The sequence below is a fragment of the Lepus europaeus genome, chromosome 2 (assembly GCF_033115175.1).
Source record: "Lepus europaeus isolate LE1 chromosome 2, mLepTim1.pri, whole genome shotgun sequence".
NCBI lineage: Eukaryota > Metazoa > Chordata > Mammalia > Lagomorpha > Leporidae > Lepus > Lepus europaeus.
The window spans coordinates 11,788,570-11,806,795 of NC_084828.1; the positions used below are offsets into that span (position 1 = coordinate 11,788,570).

At 48.6% G+C, this 18,226-nt stretch overlaps 1 protein-coding gene across 2 annotated transcripts in view; it reads right to left on the bottom strand.

Annotated features, from left to right (window-relative positions):
- Positions 1-2,306: 2,306 nt before the first annotated feature.
- LOC133770187 (interleukin-10 receptor subunit beta-like) overlaps positions 2,307-18,226 on the bottom strand; it is a 68,140-nt gene continuing 52,220 nt past the window's right edge. For both annotated transcript variants that reach the window (XM_062205985.1, XM_062205974.1), the window contains 2 exons: positions 17,812-17,969; positions 2,307-3,615 (listed from right to left, as the gene is read on the bottom strand). In XM_062205985.1, the coding sequence (XP_062061969.1) occupies positions 3,265-3,615; positions 17,812-17,969 (509 nt within the window). In that variant the 3' untranslated portion in view covers positions 2,307-3,264. The remainder of the gene's footprint in view (positions 3,616-17,811; positions 17,970-18,226) is intronic.

The following is an 18,226-nucleotide window of genomic DNA, read 5'->3' on the forward strand; positions in this document are numbered from 1 at the left end:
GAGGGCTGATGGCGTGGCTCTGCTCTCGAGCAGCAGACTTGATATCATGTCACACAATGATTCTCTCTTCTTACAATAACGAGTCTGTTGTCCACTTTCTTAGAACCACTGACCTTGTATTTTATGGTGCCTCTAGGTTCTATGTCTGCATCTAGTTACAATTTCTTTGACGTTCAATGGCATAATGAGAGCATGGGTTACTATCACCGACAGGTGTGAGACAACAGGCTGCCCACACAAGCCAAGGCCAGGAGAGCTGTCGAGCTATGCAGAAATTGGCTACACAAGCTAGAGCACCACCTTCCTAATCTAATCTTCACTAGAAGCCCAATGTTCAAAGCAGGCCCTTTTTTAAATGTTTCTCCTCTTTGCAGTTCTTTCTGTAATTCTTTAATTTCTTTATTGTACTTACCTAAAGGTTCACGTAGATCTATTCCACAGTTTTGACATCCTAACCATTGTTGTATTTGTAGTACATAGTGGATTAAAGCTTGAATAACATTTATCTTTATTCTAGTGGGACGTATATACCAGGGAGCCTGTTGCCTTTTAATTGTTTTCCACAAACAGCTCAACCTTGTGTAGAGCATTAACCCCTTCTCCTACCTAACATTCTGCTTGATGAAAATTCTACAAAGCAATGGACATTTGGGGGTTATGAGACTAAGCGCTCTTCCCTGAAATTAGCGGGACCACCAGGAAGCTCCAGCTTTCTTAGGCAGAGTATAGTTCCCAGCAAACCTAAAACCACCAAGAGGACCGCAGCTGTCCTTCTCAGCCTTGCTGAGACAGACCTTCTGCTGGGACCTTGTCAGCCAGCCCAGGTTGCCTCGGCTTCGTCAATCTCTCGCTGTCTGCCTTCGGCATGTCCTGGAGCGAACCTGTCACTGAGACCCCCGCAGGTCCACAGTCCCCCAGCCCATGGGACATGAGCTTGTATCGCATCCGTGAGCAGAGAAGAGATACCAAGGCCTTTCACAGGAAGTAGGCCGTGATTACGTCTGCACAAGGCTCTGTTGGATTTGTATCCAAAAGACTGAGCCTCCAACAAAGAAGGGATTTTCCTTATCTGTGTTTTTAGCTTCTTTGCCTCCCTAATATGGGTATGTTACATGGCAGCTGTAGGAGCTGATACAACACTGCCCATGCTTACATAGTCACGATGAAGTTTCCTTCCTGGAAAGGGTTAACACCATCCTCTGTGCTAGGGAGCAGAATCAGTTACCTGCGGGCAGGTGCTGGCTACAGCGGAGACATTCACAGGCAAGCAGGTACTGGCCACATTCCATTCCCAGGATAAGTTTCTTTTCTTTTTCTTTCTAACCTTGGGAAGGCCTCTCCCAGGACTCCCGGCCTATAGGTCAGCAGCAAGGGGTGCTGGGAAAATGAGCACGTGGCGATGTAAGCCCCTCAGAGGGGAGAGGAGGGAGGAGTCAGCTTGTTAGGTGGGAGAGCCCTCAATATGTGAAAGGCCTCAAAGGTGGAACAGGACTGAGGGCGAGGTGGTTCCTTTTCTTCTCTTCCAACCACATATGCATCCACAAAGGGTGGAGCTCAAGACAGCTCTCGACTGAGCCCCTCGTCCAGGGAGGCAGAGCTCGGGTGGGGAAGACAGCGAATTTCTCTCTTGTCCACAGACCAGCTCCAGGCTGGCGTAAGGCCCTGAGCATACGCTGATGGCTCCCCTATGTACTTGAAAGTAACTTGAAAAATACTGAACCCTAAAATGGAGGGGCCAATAAACTTGCGATCCACGTCCCTCGTGGCTTTCTTTTAAAAACACCAGTTTCCGGAAGTGTTTTTCCTACGCCGGGGCCTGTGATGAATCTGCTGTCCCGGGCCGTCTGGCACAGCGAGGGGGACAGCGGTTCCGGCCCGTGTTGGCGGAGGTGGAGCACCTGCAGGGTTGAGGCTGGAGGAACGGCTGCGGTTTATCGCGTGCCGGCTGTGCGCCGGCCACTGGGGCAGGGGTGTGGATGAACTGTTGCTAACCCTCAGGTCTTTCCGTCCCTAGTGCAGGTGAAGAAGCAGCAGAGAGGCCCCCAGGCCAGTGAATGTCTGAGCTGGAGCTGAAACCCTGGGCACTTCTGTCCTTCGAAGCTTCCTGGGCCGAGAGCTCGCGATGACTCAAGGCCCGCAGAGGGGCTGGCATGGAGGTGCAGCCGGTAAAGCCACTGCCTGGGACGTCAGCATCGCACAGCAGAGCGCCGGTTTGAGTTCCGGTCGCTCCACTTCCAAACAGAAGACGGCCCAAGTACTTGCGCCCCTGACAACTATATGGTGTGGTGGGTCGCATCGTGCAAAAGTCCAGCAGAGCGGTTAAGTTAAAAAGGAGTCTTTATTAGCCAGCTGGCGGCTGCTCTCCTCCAGACCAAGTCCAGGGAAGACAGCCAAGTCGCATCTGTGGGGCATAATTAAAGGCAGAAACTACATGCCGGTGGCCTTGACCTTTATCAAGGAAGCAAGCAGAAGTACAGAAGCCAGAACTATGCCGGTGACAGCCGGATGAGCAGACCCATATCTGTAACTCGTTTCTCTCCAAGGAGCAACCAAGCAAAATAACCTAAAGCCACTCGGGCAGGCTACGTCCTATGGGAAAATTTTAAACTTCAAGCCACCTAGTCACCATGGGAGACCCTGGTTGTGGCCTAGCCCTGATCTGGCTGTGGCAGCTATCTGGGGAGTGAACCAGTGGATGGATGATCCTCTCTCTCTCTCTCTCTCTCTCTCCCTGCCTTTCCAATAAATAAAATAAATGTTTAAAAAAAAACCAAAAAGACCAGACCTCAGACCCAGCCCAGCACCTGCCCCATGGCAGGCAGGGAACAGGAAGTTCCCGGATGAAGAGGTGTCCAGACGTGACACGAGAGCCTCACTCAGTAGCGAACGATGACACACGAGTGGCATTGGCACCGCCACACAGAGGGCGGCCTGAGAGCGCCCTCAGCATACAAAACATACTCAGGTAGGAAAAGAAATCCTGTCTGCTTCCGAGGGCCCAGGCAGCCGGCGTCTGCCTGGCGTCGGGCTGACCGCTCCGCGTGGACGTGGGGTTCGCGGCCGGCTGTCTCGGGGCCCGGCAGGCAGCGTCTCCCAGCACCTGTGCCTTCACGCCTCCAGGCATTTCTGTCCACGCCGTGAACGCGTGGCCCGCGCGTGAGCGAATCACAGAGGCTGCACGCGGGACTCTTGGTGGGCAGCTTGTGAAGGGGTCCCCAGAGCCTTGAGAGCGCAGGACGCTCCCAGGGGGCGGTTCCTCTGCCGTCAACTCTTCAAACCCAGCTCTGAGGTTGCCGGAGCCAGTCCGGCCTCGGAGAGTTCCAGACCTGGGGAGCGCTCCGGGGTGCCTGGACTGTCCTTGTCCCTCGGGTCCCCCTGCGAGGTGGATGTGGGAGCTAGGGCGTGGCCAGGCCCGGCTGGGGGGGCTTCCTCCTCGGCGATGGGCTCTGGGGGCTCCTGCCCAGACAGGGTCCCGAGGCCACAGCTCTCACCGGGACTTTGCTTGCCGCCTTCGGAGTCTTCCATGACGACACTGAGTTTGTCAAAAACTTCATTCTCATCCAGTAGCGGGAAGGAGAAAAACAGACGTGTGCCGTGATGAGGGTTGCCTAGGAACTGGAGAGGAGCAGAACCGTTAATTATCAGCTTCCCCCTTTTCTGTCTCTAAACGAACCAGGATTTTATGCAGAACTCCTGGGCGCCACTTCCTTTAGGAAGCGGGAATGTTGTTTGTTCTGGAAAACGCATCTTAGAATAACAGGATTTCCTGCTGTCCCCAGGCTGCATTAGGGGCCCACTGTGGCACTGTCCAGCCTCGCCATGCACTGTCCAGTATGGTAGCCAGGGGCCACAGGTAGCCACGGACTACTTGAAATGTGGACATCTCCCTGATATGTGCTGTGCGTGATGCATACCAGATTTTGATACTGAAAAGAGAATGTGAAATATTTCAATAGTGGAAAACAAGAGTCGTTGCATGTTGAAATATCTTGTTATTAATGTTGTAATTCATGTTGACCTTTTGACCAGACCGTGGGGTCTCAGCACACCTGAGGGACCCTGACTCCCCAGTGTGTCTCCCCTGTAGATAGGGCCAGGGCCAGTGGGGGACAAGGACCAGGGGCCCATCATCCTTTGGTCTCCAGTGCTTTGAGATGAAGACGTCTACTTAGGATTCTGTTCATCTGTGGATTTCACATATTCCATTCTTTATCCTTGTGGGCCTACCAGCGGATCTGAATCCTCTTATTCCTCAAGATTCAGTGGTCGAACATTCCTTAAAGCTTTGCCTTTTAATCCCCTCCACTCTGTCTAGAATCTTTGTGAGATGCTCTTCAATTGGTCGGTCTATTCCCCTCTTAATGTAACTCCCACACTCGGCCTTTTGTTATGCCCCAAAGTGGAGGGTGGGTACCCTTCCTAGTGGGGTGGACTTGTCAGGGTTTCCCTCCTGGGTCTTGAGTGGGGCAAGTAAAACTATGTCAAGCTCCCTGCTAGGCAGTGGAGGATGCTGGGAGGAAGGGCGGACCTCAGAGACACGGGGTTCAGCCGCCCCTTGTTCCCCTGAGGAAGGGGGAGAGGGTGAGAGAACAAAGGAAGATGTGGAAAATCTTATAAAAGCAACGATCAGGCCGAGCATCTTGGTTGGACACATGTAGAAACCGGGGGCTGGACCAACAGACCCGTGCTGTCAGGGCAGGCTCTCCATCCCCGGCAAGCTTCCCTCAACTCCCAGTGCTCCACGGGGTGGTGGGCAGCACACTCCTGCTCACTAAGTACCACTGAGAATCTGGTGACGTACAGAAGCTGGTCTGCTCCGTGGTGTCCTGCAGCTTCCCCCTCCCCCCGGCCCTTCTCCTACACCCCTGTCTCGGGGGTCGTGGGGTCTCTGAGCCAAGGCACCGAGAGCTTGCTCTAAGAGGCTCCTTCACTCTGCTTGTCCGGGCTTGGATTTCTCCACCAACCCCTCGGTCCTTCCCTGTCTGACCAGTGTCTGAGGGTGAACCCAGAAGCAAAAACAGAATTGTTTTGTTTCCTTGTGGTGGTCAGTTAACAAAGCACCTTCTGCCCCTGAGGGACCTCCTAGCCCCCTGCCTCCTGCCTCCAACCAGCTCCGCCCTGCCTCAGCCATTGAGGCGGTGAAAAAAACCCATGAAAACCAGCTCAGCCCTGCCTGATGCCCTCCCCATGGCGGCCATCAGCTCCTTTCTCCAGGGAAGCCCCAGCTTGGAAGGGGGGTGGGCTCTCCTGTGCGCGTGCCCGGAGTAAGCTACCTTTCAGGCTTATTCCGTGAGCAAACCCGTTCTGGCTGTGAGTTCGTGTCGTGCCTCCTCTTTGTCCTACTTCTTTCCTTACGTTTTGGTGCCCCATGTGGGGAAGGGTGTGAGAGATCAGCCCTGCACCTGCTGAGGTTCCTCGGAAGCTCATGCGGCTTGTAGGCAGTCATTACGTCCATGTACCGGATGTCCTCTGATCCCCACCCCGAACTTCCCTCGCCTTTCTGTGCCAAACTGGGGGTGAGGACCACCAGGTGATTTTGAGTGTCCTGCCCTCACAGACCCTCTCATCCCCAGGGGAAGCCTCCAGCCACACTGTTCCCTGCTCAGCCACATTTCTGCCCAGCTCCCACTTGCTCTTCCCTATCAATCACCTCCATTTTCCTTCCCGGAAAGATGCTGGGGATGCACGTGACTGGGAGCAACCTGGGGGAAGACTGATTGTCTCAGGCCAAGGTCCTCAATGTGACCTCAGATTCCCAGCTGCAACCAGACACGAATCCCCCCATAGGGAACCTGAGCGCCACCTTCCTTCCTCCACTGTCATCCTGACCCAGCGTCTCCCCTTGCTGGACGAGGGTGAAATTTTCAGACCCCCTCCAATGTCCTCCTTGGGGCGACTCGGGCAGGCTTGGGAGACGTCTCCCCAGGCTTGCAAGGTGAGTTGAGAACAGCCTTGGTCTTTACCTCCTCACTCTCCACTTGTATTTTCTCATCTCCCTGCGAATCCTCAGCCAGAAACCTTTTGTCAACTCTATTCTCTGCACGCAACCCTGGACCCGATTCTCAGCCCACTGGATTGGTAAGAAGTCTGCCCTTGTCTGGGCTCCCCAGGCGCCAGGGCAGGCCTAGGGGGCTGATACCCAGAGAGTCTAGGGTGCGAGGTCAGTTCCACTGGGAACTTTCCCACGAGACTTGGTTTAGGGATGCCAGTCTAAGCGTAGGGAACCAGGGATAGAAGATCTCTCTCTCTCTCTCTCTCTCTCTCTCTCTCTGTGTGTGTAACTCTGACTTTCAAATAAATCAATACATCTTAAAAAAAGAAAAAAAGATTGGCTTCACTTTTTTCATAACCTGAAATCTGTGATCCGGTTACACTGCTGAACTTCTGCTGTGCTTGTGCTAGGGCCTAAAGGGTTAAAGCCCACTCCTTCCCCTCCTTGGCTGCAGTCTTTGGTTGGGGGGTGGGGGGTGGGGGAGGCAGACAGCTGCTTAAACTTTTTTTTCCCTCTCTTTTTGCTAACTCCGCCCCTTTGCCTGATGGCAGGGAGGAAGAAGGCCAGTTGTCTCTGCCAGGCCCAGGGGCCTCCCTGGCAAGGACTCCCCTTCCCTCGCTCTCGAATGTGAGTGTAAGTTACCAGTCTCCAGTGGGCATCTCCGTGCACAGCAGCCCTGGCCCACGGATACTCTTGGGAGCGCTCCTGCAGGTGCCTGAAACCGCGCCTGTCATAGACAGCCACAATCTGTTCACTGTTGAGCACGTGTCGTAGCTTTAAGGTGTTTGATGGGGGGGGGGGGGGGGGACGGACTAGGCTCAAATTCAACTTAAAATCTAAAGAGATGTCTTTGGCAAATAGTAACCGCATGGATAAAAATGCCAGGGTAAGGTCTGGTGCTCACTGGTTCAGCGGGAACTGGAGCTAGGTTTACAGGGGGTTCTCGCTTCCGGATCTAGGAAGGTCACTGCCTGGAAAAACGTAGCAACTTCCCAAACTTGTTTTGTCACTTGGTTTAATGGATCTAGGCAAAATGGCAATGGGTAATCAGCGCTCTATTCTTACAGCCCCTTAGGGTAGATTTGGCAAAATTAGAAAGGTGGCTGGAGTGTATAAAAGAGAGAGAGGGTGTGTTTTACAGGACACTGCTTGGCCTCAGTACTCCCTGAGACTGAATGAGAAACGGCCACTTAATAGACCTCTGGCCTATGCCACTGATTTCCAGCTGGAGTTGTTCTATGAGAAGGGAAGAAGATGGGAGTAAGTTCCGCCATGCTGTTATGCCAAAGTGAGCCAGTACAGAGTGGGTCGGAAAAATAATTATGTTAATCCAAATGTCTTTTGGGTCACAAAACTTAAGTAGACCTAAGTAAATCTTTGATAGAGAATCTGCTTTAAATTTGTCTAGAAGAAGGTTAAAGACAGCTTCACAATTGCTAACAGGTGCGTGCCTGTGTGTGCGGGTCAGAAAATGTTATTCTTGGGTAGTTATTTGAACGAGCACACATTTAAATTTTGACTTAAGAACAAAGGATTCAGATGAAGTTATAATACTCATTGTGTTCTGTGTACGAAGCACAATGAACTAACTTCCGAGTTTTCTTTGACAGGAAAATGATTTAAAATGGTAGGTATGCTTATCTGGTGTCTGTTTCTTAAGTCTAGGTGTAGTCACTAAAAATAAATTGGATAAACATAAATGAGGCAAATGTTTCTAAATGTTAACTTAAGTACTATTAGCATCTTGAACTATGAAAAATTATTTGGGCTTGGTAACAAATATGTTTCCACAAATTGTCCACATGTGACAAATAATTTAAAACCACTCAGAAGTAACTAAGGAAGGGCTGTGGTGCAGTGGGTTAAAGACCCGGCCTGCAGGGCCAGCATCCCACATGGGTGCTGTTCCAAATCCTGGCTGTTCCACTTCCAATCCAGCTCTCTGCTATGTCCTGGGAAAGCAGTGGAGAATGGGCCAAGTACTAAGGAGTTAGCATTATCTGCCTATTAAGAAAAAGTTTGATTGGTTACCGTAACTTGACTACATCTGTTTCATAGCTTTGGTTAAAATATTCAGGTTGAATGGATTACTCTTGCAAGGGTCAAAGATCTAGTTTTTTTTCTTTTCTTTTCTTTTTTTTTAAGTTAATTTAGATTGTGTAAAATACATTGTTGGGTTATGAAATGGTGCCGAATTTATGTTGTAGTTATATAAAGGTCTGATGTTTTAAGTGCCAGAGACAGTCACAGACTAAAGACGAAGAAAAAGGCCAGAAAATAACCAGGTGTTACGAGGTCAGAATATGGATCAGACAGAGGTCCAGCCAGAAGGAAGGAGAGTTCCACAAGAGACAGAGACGATTCAAGACAGGTGATGCAGTGGACATGGATACCAGTCCAGCCTGGCAACCCGGGCCCATAAACCACTGGCTACGCAATGAACGCTGGTTAAGTTCAAAGGCCCAGGAAGTGTGGCTACGCGGTGAGCACCAGTTAAGTGTGGAAGCCAGAGGACAGGCTAGGCAATCAGGGGGGCCTGGCTTGTTGCCTCATCCTCCTCCATTCTCTTCTAGATGGGAAACCGACCATTCTGAAGGACTCTCTGATCCCCAGACCTTACAGAAGGGATGGCTAACCTTCTTATGTAATAATGCCTGGCTACATAGAGAAACCAAACAGCATAGCCACAACATGACAGCTTAACTTATGAAATGATTTCACAGCCAGGTTTATTTTTCCATTGGCACAGGAAACAGGCAAAAACTCTCCTTTTCACACCGAACTATTCAAGAGATAAAAGTTTTACTGACTACCTCAAAATATATAGATAAGTCATCACATTGAATCTTACCCAAAAGGACATAGTTCTCTTCATGGGCACAGTCTTAACACACAGGGAAATATAAAGGTGAGACTTTGCCCACGACCATAGCTTTCTAGATCACTCTGATACTAAGAGAAATCTTCAGGGACTAGCACTGTGGCACAGCAAGTTAAAGCCCCCGCCCAGAGCGCCGGTTCAAGTCCCAGCTGATCCACTCCTTTTTCTTTTCTTTTTTTTTTTTTTTAAGATTTATGTATCTATTTGAAAGACAGAGTTACATAGAGAGAGGACAGGCAGACAGAGAGAGAGGTCTTCCATCCGATGGTTCACTCTCCAGATGGCTGCAACGGCTGGAGCTGCACCAATCTGAAGCCAGGAGCCTGGAGCCTCTTCCGGGTCTCCCATGTGGGTACAGGGGTCCAAGGACTTGGGCCACTTCTACTGCTTTCCCAGGCCATAGCAGAGAGCTGGATCAGAAGTGGAACAGCTGGGACTAGAATCGGCGCCCATATGGGATGCTGGTGCTTCAGGCCAGGGTGTTAATCCGCTGAGCCACAGCGCTGACCCCTGGCTGCTCCACTTCTAATCCAGCACCCTGCTAATGTGCTTGGGAAAGCAGTGGAAGATAGCCCTAGTGCTTGGGCCCCTGCACCCATGTGGGAGACCCAGAAGAAGCTCCTGGCTCCTGGCTTTGGATCAGCCCAGATCCAGTTGTGTGGCCACTTGGGGAGTGAACCAGTGGATGGAAGACCTCCCTTTCTCTCTCTGTCTCTACCTCTCTCTGTAGCTCTGTCTTTCAAATGAATAAAACAAATATCAAATTATTAATTCAAGCAAATAAATAAAAATAAAAATTAAAAAAATAGAAATCTTCAAATACTAGGGATGGGACTTAGCACCTGCTTGGCTGACATCCTGAAGGCTGCCTCTGTGGTATCAGAGACCAGGAGGAAGAAGAGAGCTAGGCAACAGGGACAATGTGAAGACGAGTGGCAGGTCAATTCACATCTCCTCTGCTGCCGTACATCTCCCATGAGCTGCTGTTAAGGAGACTTCACAAGGCCTGTCCGCCCCCAAACGGAACTGGTTTTCCATGATGAAAGCCAGGGCTTCAGGCAAACAGCAGGCATGACAGAAGCCAGCTTCCAGTGAGCCCTGTCAGCTCTGCCAAGAGCCGGGTCACTGGAATTGGAAGTGCCCTGGAGTTGAAGAACTCCCAAGTCAGAACGGCAGACCCTGATGGCTCCAAGCTGAAAAAGCCCTTCGCTCCGCCCAGCTGCCATAGTGACCACCGCTATCGAGGGAGGGGCTGGGGTCAATGGCTTTGCAGGCAGGACTGTACATTTCCTTTTAAAGATGCCACCTGTTCAGCCAGCCAGCTAATGGGAGTCAACAGGGAGCTTTCCCTACGGGGCTCTCATACCTCCCTTATGATGTCTCTTCCAGGTCCCCATGCAAACAGCTGGATAGGTCTGGGCCTCACATGGTACCTGGCCAGGCCTTAACGCCCACCTGATTATTATCAAGTCCCTCTGGTCAGTTTCTGGTTGCCTGGGAAAACTTTCCCAGGTTCTCTAATAATGATTCAGCTCTTTGTTTGGGACCCTGTGTATTGAATCTGCTTGTTAGATTTGTTTCCTCCAGACCCGAAGCAATGGGATTCCAGGTGGTCCTGCTCATGACACAAGGCTGTGAGGCCGTGAGCTGGCACTGCGGCACCCTCACAGGCCGCGTCCTGCTGGAACCTGTCGTGACTGCGGGTCCCCACGTCACCCCTGCTCAGTTTGATGAAGACAGAGGAGCCTTGCCCTAACCCCTGTCAGCAGCCAGGGTTTCCACGAGCAGAAGGAGGAACGAAGCAGCCTGGGACTGGAATCCAGACTAACTGCACCCCACAGCTCCCCACAGCACACACACAGAAAACAAAACAGGAACATCCTTTCTCTGCGGCGACCGAGTGTGCACCTGTCATCCTGCTAACCGGCCAGGGACCCGCACTCTCCTTTTCCTCTTTCCCTTTTTGTCTTTGGCTCTAGACCTGCCTCTGTTCTCTGTCCCTCTAACCCACCCAAGGAGATTTTGGACTCACCCCCTTGCTAATCTTGTTGGGTGTCCTGGCAGGAATTGGGACAGGCAAGTAAAATTGAAGACCTATCCCTCACTCCCAAAGATGACGTGAACAACCTAGCGTGGCAACTGTCTGTACTCAGGACTGACACAAGCCTTAGAGACATTTCAGTCCCTTGCTTACATGAGAAAGCAGAGCCAGTCCCTAGAGAGACTTCCTAGCCTCCTGTATTTGTCCTCAAACCAGCTTGTTCCCCCACCCCCTCAGCGATTTAACCCGAAAAAAAACCCACCTAATGCCCTCCCTACGCTCACAACCTTCAGCCACCTTGTCTATGTAAGCCCTAGCTTGTAAGGGGGGGGGTGGCTCTCTGTCACGTGTCTGCCCTGTGTGCACACCAGTAGTGAGCCACTTCTCAGGTTTCTTCCTTGAATAAATCTGTTTTGGGGGGCTGGCTGTGTGGCACAGTGGTAAAAGCTGCTGCCTGTAGCGCCGACATCCCATATGGGCACCGGTTTGAGTCCTGGCTGCTCCACTTCCGATCCAGCTCTTTGCTGTGGCCTGGGAAAGCAGTAGAAGATGGCCCCCAAGTGCTTGGGTCCCTACACCCACGTGGGAGACCGAGAAGAAGCTCCTGGCTCCTGGTTTTGGATCAACCCAGCTTCAGCCATTGTGGCCATCTGGGGAGTGAACCAGTGGATGGAAGACCTCTCTCTCTGTCTCTCCCTCTCTCTCTCTGTAACTTTACCTTTCAAATAAATATTTTTTAAAAGAATCTCTGATCTCCTTTTCTCCCTGGCTATGCCTGTGGCTCCTCATGGATCACCATGGCATGTGTACCCAGGATTTTAAATTTGCTGCTCAATCTTGAGTAAAATCCCGTTTTGTAGAGTCTCTCTGCTCTTTAGTGGGCACCATTGCAAGGCCTTTTAGGCCCTCAGATGGGGTCTGAGGACACTTGTCAAGCACCCACGCTGTCTACCACGGTGACACCAGTATCTGCTGTGAGCCCAACAGGGCAAGGGCTCTCACGAGCAGCTGAAGGAGGAGGAGAACGGTCCGTCTTGGTCACACGGAGGCCAGCCTGGTTCGTGGGGGTGAGCTATAAACAGCCTGCTGCCACATGGCACCAGGCAGGCAGAGCTCAGGCTGTGCCTCTGGGGAGGGTAAAAGTGGCTCAAGATGGCCCAGCTGTGAACCACAGGCAGCTGCCAGTGGCTAGGCTGGCCCAGGAGTCATGAGCGGGTTCAGATTTTGCAACAGTTGCATTTAAAGGGTTACATTAAGTAACTACATAATTTTCATTTTACCTCTTGGGTCATCAAAGCCTAAAACAGTTTCTATCTAGCCCTTTAAGAAGGAAGGGGGCTGGCATAGTGGCACTGCCTGAGGCTTTTGACTTGAGCTGTCTAGGCTATGGAAGCCTTCTGAATACACGATCTCCGTCAGCATTTAGATAAGGCCATACTGCCCTGTAGTATGTCTTGAAATCTGGTATTGTGATGCCTCTGGCTTTGTTTTTTGTTTTTTGACAGGCAGAGTGGACAGTGAGAGAGAGAGAGACAGAGAGAAAGGTCTTCCTTTGCCGTTGGTTCACCCTCCAATGGCTGCCGCGGCTGGCGTGCTGTGGCCGGTGCACCACGCTTATCCGAAGGCAGGAGCCAGGTGCTTCTCCTGGTCTCCCATGGGGTGCAGGGCCCAAGGACTTGGGCCATCCTCCACTGCACTCCCTGGCCACAGCAGAGAGCTGGCCTGGAAGAGGGGCAACCGGGATAGAATCCGGCGCCCCAACCGGGACTAGAACCCGGTGTGCCGGCGCCGCAGGCGGAGGATTAGCCTATTGAGCCGTGGCACTGGCCCTGGCTTTATTTTTGTTGTACAAGGTTGCTTTAGCTATTTTAGGTCTCTTGTGCCTCCATATGAATTTCAGCATCATTTTTCCCAGATCTGAGAAGAATGTCTTGGGTATTTTGATTGGTATCGCATTGAATCTATAAAATGCTTTTGGGAGAATGGACATTTTGATGATATTGATTCTTCCAATCCATGAACATGGAAGATTTTTCCATTTTTTGGTATCCTCTTCTATTTCTTTCTTTAATGTTTTCTAATTCTCATTGTAGAGATCTTTGACATCCTTGGTTAAGTTTATCCCAAGGTATTTGATTGTTTTTGTAGCTATTGTGAATGGGATTGATCTTAGAAGTTCTTTCTCAGCCTTGGCATTGTCTGTGTATACAAAGACTGTTGTTCTTTGCGTATTGGTTTTATATCGGTGCTAACTTAATAAACTCTTCTATGAGTTCCAATAGTCTCTTGGTGGAATCTTTTGGATCCCACATATATAATCATGTCATCTGCAAAGAAGGATAGTTTGACTTCCTCTTTCCCAATTTGAATCACTTTGATTTCTTTTTCTTGCCTAATGGTTTTGGCTAAAACTTCCAGGAATATATTGAATAGCAATGGTGAGAGTGGGCATCCTCAGTGAGAATGCTTCCAACTTTTTCCCATTCAATAGGATGCTGGCCATGAGTTTGGCATGAATTGCCTTGATTGTGTTGAGGAATATTTCTTCTATACCCAATTTGCTTAGAGTTTTCATTATGAAAGGTGTTGTATTTTATCAAATGCTTTCTCTGTATCTGTTGAGATAATCATATGGGTTTTGTTCTTCAGTTTGTTAACGTCAATTGTCACATTGATTGATTTGCAAATGTTGAACCATCCTTGTATACCAAGGATAAATCCCACTTGGTCCAGGTGAATGATCTTCCTGATGTGTTGTTGGATTTGATTGGCTAGAATTTTGTTGAGGATTTTTGCCTTATGTTCATCAGGGAAACTGATCTCTTTCTCTGATGCGTCTTTTTCGGGTTTAGGAATTAAGGTAATGCTGGCTTCACAGAAAGAATTTGGGAGGGTTCTCTCTCTTTTAATTGTTTTGAATAACTTGAGGAGAATTGGAGTTAGTTCTTCTGTAAATGTCTGGTAGAATTCAGCAGTGAAGCCATCTGGTCCTGGGCTTCTCTTTGTTGGGAGCGTCTTTATTACTGATTCAATTTCCATCTTGGTAATTGGTCTTTTAGGTTTTCTATGTCTTCATGGCTCAGTTTTTGTAGATTGTATGTGTCCAGGAATCTATCCATTTCTTCTAGGTTTCCCAGTTTGTTGGCATACAGTTCTTTGTAGTAATTTCTGATGATTCTTTTTTATTTCTATGGTGTCTGTTGTTATATTTTCTTTTTCATCTCTGATTTTATTGATTTGGGTCTTATCTCTCCTTTTTTTTTTTTTTTTTTTTTTGGTTAGTTGGGCCAGTGGTGTATCAATTTTGTTTATTTTGTCAAAAAACCAGCTGTTCATTTTGCTGATATTTTATATTTTTTTAATTCAATTCTGTTGATTTCTTCTCTAATTTTAAGTATTTCTTTTTTCCTACTAGTTTTGGGTTTGGTTTGCTGTTGTTTTTCTAGATCCTTGAGGTGCATTGATAGTTCATCTATTTGGTGCTTTTCCAATTTCTTGATGTAGGCACCAATTGCTTTAACTGTATCCCATAAGTTTTGATATGTTGTATAGTCTTCTTCATTTGTTCCCAGAAATGTTTTGATTTCTTGTATGACCCACTGTTCATTCAGGAGCATGTTGTTCAGTCTCCATGTGTTTGCATGTGTTCTAGAGATTCCTGAGTTGCTGATTTTCAGCTTCATTGCATAGTGGTTCAAGAAGAGGCATGGTATGATTTCGATATTTTTGAATTTTCTGAGGCTTGCTTTATGACCTAGTGTGTGGTCAATCCTATAGAAAGTTCCATGCGCTGGTGAGAATAATGTGTATTCTGTGGCTGTAGGGTGGAAAGCTCTGTAGATATATTAGGTTCATTTGGTCTATAGTGTCAATTAACTCTGCTATTGCCTTGCTGATTTTCTGTCTGGTTGATCTGTCCATTGCTGAAAGTGGGGTATGGAAGTCCCCCATTACTATTGTATTTGAGTCTATATCTCCCTTTAAATCCATTAGCATTTTGTTTAGCTAGCCAGGTGCCCTGAAATTATTATAATAGTCATATATTATATATGTATATATTATATATATTATTATAATAGTCATATTTTCCTGTGGAATTGATCCTTTAATCATTAGATAGTGTCCTTCTTTCTCTCTTTTAATAGTTTTTGTGTTAAAGTCTATTTCATCTGATATTAGGATGGCAACACCAGCTCCTTTTTGGTTTCTATTAGCATGGAATGTCTTTTTCCATCCTTTCACTTTCAGTCTGTGTGCATCTTTGTTGGTGAGATATGTTTCTTGCAGGCAGCAAATAGATGGGTTTTCTTTTTCAATCCAATCAGCCAGTCTGTGTCCTTTAACTTGAGAGTTGAGATCATTTATATTCAGGGTGACTATTGGTAAGTACCGAATTTGCTCTGCCATATTTCTGCTAATAGTCCTAACTTTTTACTTTAGGTTCCCTTTATACTTTTACTGGGTCATTTTCTGTGTTCATCTTCTTTTTTAGTGATGACCATGTTTCTGTGTTTCTGTGTGTGGCACACCCTTGAGTATCTTTTGTAGATCTGAGCTTTCAGTTTCTGTTTGTTGTGGAAGATCTTTTTTCCTCCTTTATTCGTAAGTGGGTATTCTGGGTTGACAGTTTTGTTTTTTTTTTTTTTTTCTCTTAGGACTTGGAATATATCTTGCCATTCTCTCCTTGCTTGTAGGGTTTCTGATGAGAAGTCTTCAGTGAGTTTAACTGGGGTTCCTCTAAATGTGATTTGGCATTTCTCTTGTGTACATTTTAAGATCTCTTCATTATGTTTTACTATGGAGAGTTTTACCACAATGTGTCATGGTGAAGATCTCTTCTGGTCATGCCTATTGAGAATTCTGTGTACTTCCTGTATTTGGATGTCTCTTTCTTTCTCCAGGTTGGGGAAGTTTTCTGTTATATTTCATTAAGAAGATCTTCTAATCCTTTCTCTCTTTCTACAACTCCTGGAACTCCTAGGATCTGTATGTTGGGTTGTTTGATAGTATCTTGTACATCTCCAACAGTGTTTTTTTGTTATCTAATATCTTCCTTTTTTTTTTGTCTGACTGTAATATTTCCAGAAATTTATCTTCTAGTTCTGATATTCTTTTTTCTGTCTCATTTTTTGTTGTTAAGGCTTTCCACTGAATTTTTTATTTGAATTCTTCATTTCTAGTATTTCATTCTGACTTCTCTTTAATATTTAAGTTTCTTGGGAAAACTTCTCATTTAGATTGTGAATTTGCTTCTAATTGCTTCTAAGTAATCTGATGAGTAATTTTCTGAATTCATTTCTGGCATGTCCTCAATCTCTTCATCTTCCCCTTCTATTATGGAAGTGTTGCAGTGTTCCTTTGGGGGGCCCATAGTGTCTTCCTTATTCTTAGAATTTTTCCTCTTTTGGGGGGGCTTGTGTATTTTTTCTTTTTTGTCTGGTTGCTTTTCTCCTTAATTTGTGTCTTTGTGATTTAGTGGGACGTCTATACTTTCAGTGAGTTCCAAGAGGTGTGTGCTGGATGTGGCCTGGGTGCTCTGTTCAGCATTCCAGGGTGGAGCAGATATCCAAGGTAAGGCCCCATGGGCCTTTGTAGCTTTCCTCTGGCTTTTTGGTTAGAGGAGGTTGTTCACTTCTGTGTGACCCGCCCTTTTCCTCACAGTTGCAGGATGCCCGGTGTTCATCTCTGGTGTGTTCAGGGTTATATTGCCCTGCTTAATGAACTGCACCTCTAATCTATGGAGATTTTCTTGTGGTGAGGTATCCCCTGTTATGAGCTGCTATGTGTCTGTGCATTGCAAGTGGAAGCACAGAGCCCTGTCTGCTGGAACCTGGCTCACTTCTCAATCATGGTAGAGGCAGGTGTGAGCTCTGGTGCACAGAACCCCACCTATTGGAGCCTAGCTCTCTTCTCAATGGTGGATGGAGTGGGCTCGCGTTTTCGATATTCAGGACTTCTCCTTTTTGTACAGCTTGTGTGGTGGGGAATAGGTTTCTATGTAATGTTGTGGTCCTCATTCCTGTGTAGGGGGTGTGGTGAGGTGGCTCCTATTACTGATGGGCATGTGTGCGGAGCGAGGGGGAGGGCAAAGTCGGCAGTCCCCTGGTTACATTAGAAAATATAAACAAACAAGATGGCTTCTCCCAGCTGGGTGCAGGTCCAGGCTGGGGGAAGGAGAGAGGTGGCAAGAGGATGCCTGACCTCTCAATTTGTCCCTCTATACCTTCTCTTCTTCCCACATGGAACTTCAAAAGCAGTTCGCCAAGCTCTCCCTCCCAATGCTATTCGCAGCTCTGTGGACCCACAACTTCCCGTTTCACCTGGGTCACTGGGGGCTGCCGACCTCCCTGGTCAGAGCCTCTGATGCTTCCCTTTCTTATTTGCTCTCTTGGCGTGGATCTGCCCAGTCTCTATTGCTCCCCTGGGCTTCCCGTCGTGAATTTCCCGTGGCTCTATCTCCAGCGTGTATCTTCTCTCCTTTTTAATTCTCTATTTTGGTCCATGTGACTCGGATTGTCCTGTTGCTATACCCCCATCTTGGCCCCCTCCTGGCTAGCTCTGAGCTGCAAGCTTTCTCCTCCTGACCTTCTTCACCTTGACCTCTGTTCCCTCCCTTCTGGCCAGGAACGTCATTGCCACCTGTGCACCCTGAATATTTGGAGCTTTGAGCAGTGAGAGCCAGAGCAGGGGCCGCGGCTGGGGAGCAAGCCTTCCTGAGATGTTCCCCGATCTCAGCCGTCCCCGAAATGGGCACGGGCCAGGGCACGAGACGTGTGCTCCCCCTCCTAGAAAGCGTGTCTGCAGTTAGGCGGCCTTGACTTCAAATGAAAAACTTAATGAAACAAAACACTGTCCCCTGGAGGTTTTCCGAGCCACTTCTCGCTGCTCCCTACCTACCTCCTTCAGGTGCTGTGGAAGAGCGTTCCCGGGGGAGAAGGCGTACTTGGTCTTCTTGTAGATGCACCACAGCAAGGCGAAGCAGGCCAGCAGGGCCAGGAAGACCACAAAGACCGAGGCGATGAGGATGACGGCCACCATCCAGGAGGGGGTGGTGTCTGGTGGGGACAATGGGGGGTGTTATCACCTTGCCACATATGGGAAAGGGGCCCTGTGATCTCAAGGCCACTCTGTCACCATCCCATGGCGGCCCCTGGGCGCAGGCCATTTGTTCATCTTGCAACGGTTCTCAGAAATGCAGCAGCTGGGACGAGGGCCCAGGGTTTGCACTGAGGGTTGCCCCCTGCCTATTTGCTTCGTGTTTGATTCCTGGCACTACCGATGATGTCCATGAGAAGAGTAAGAACAAGGAGCC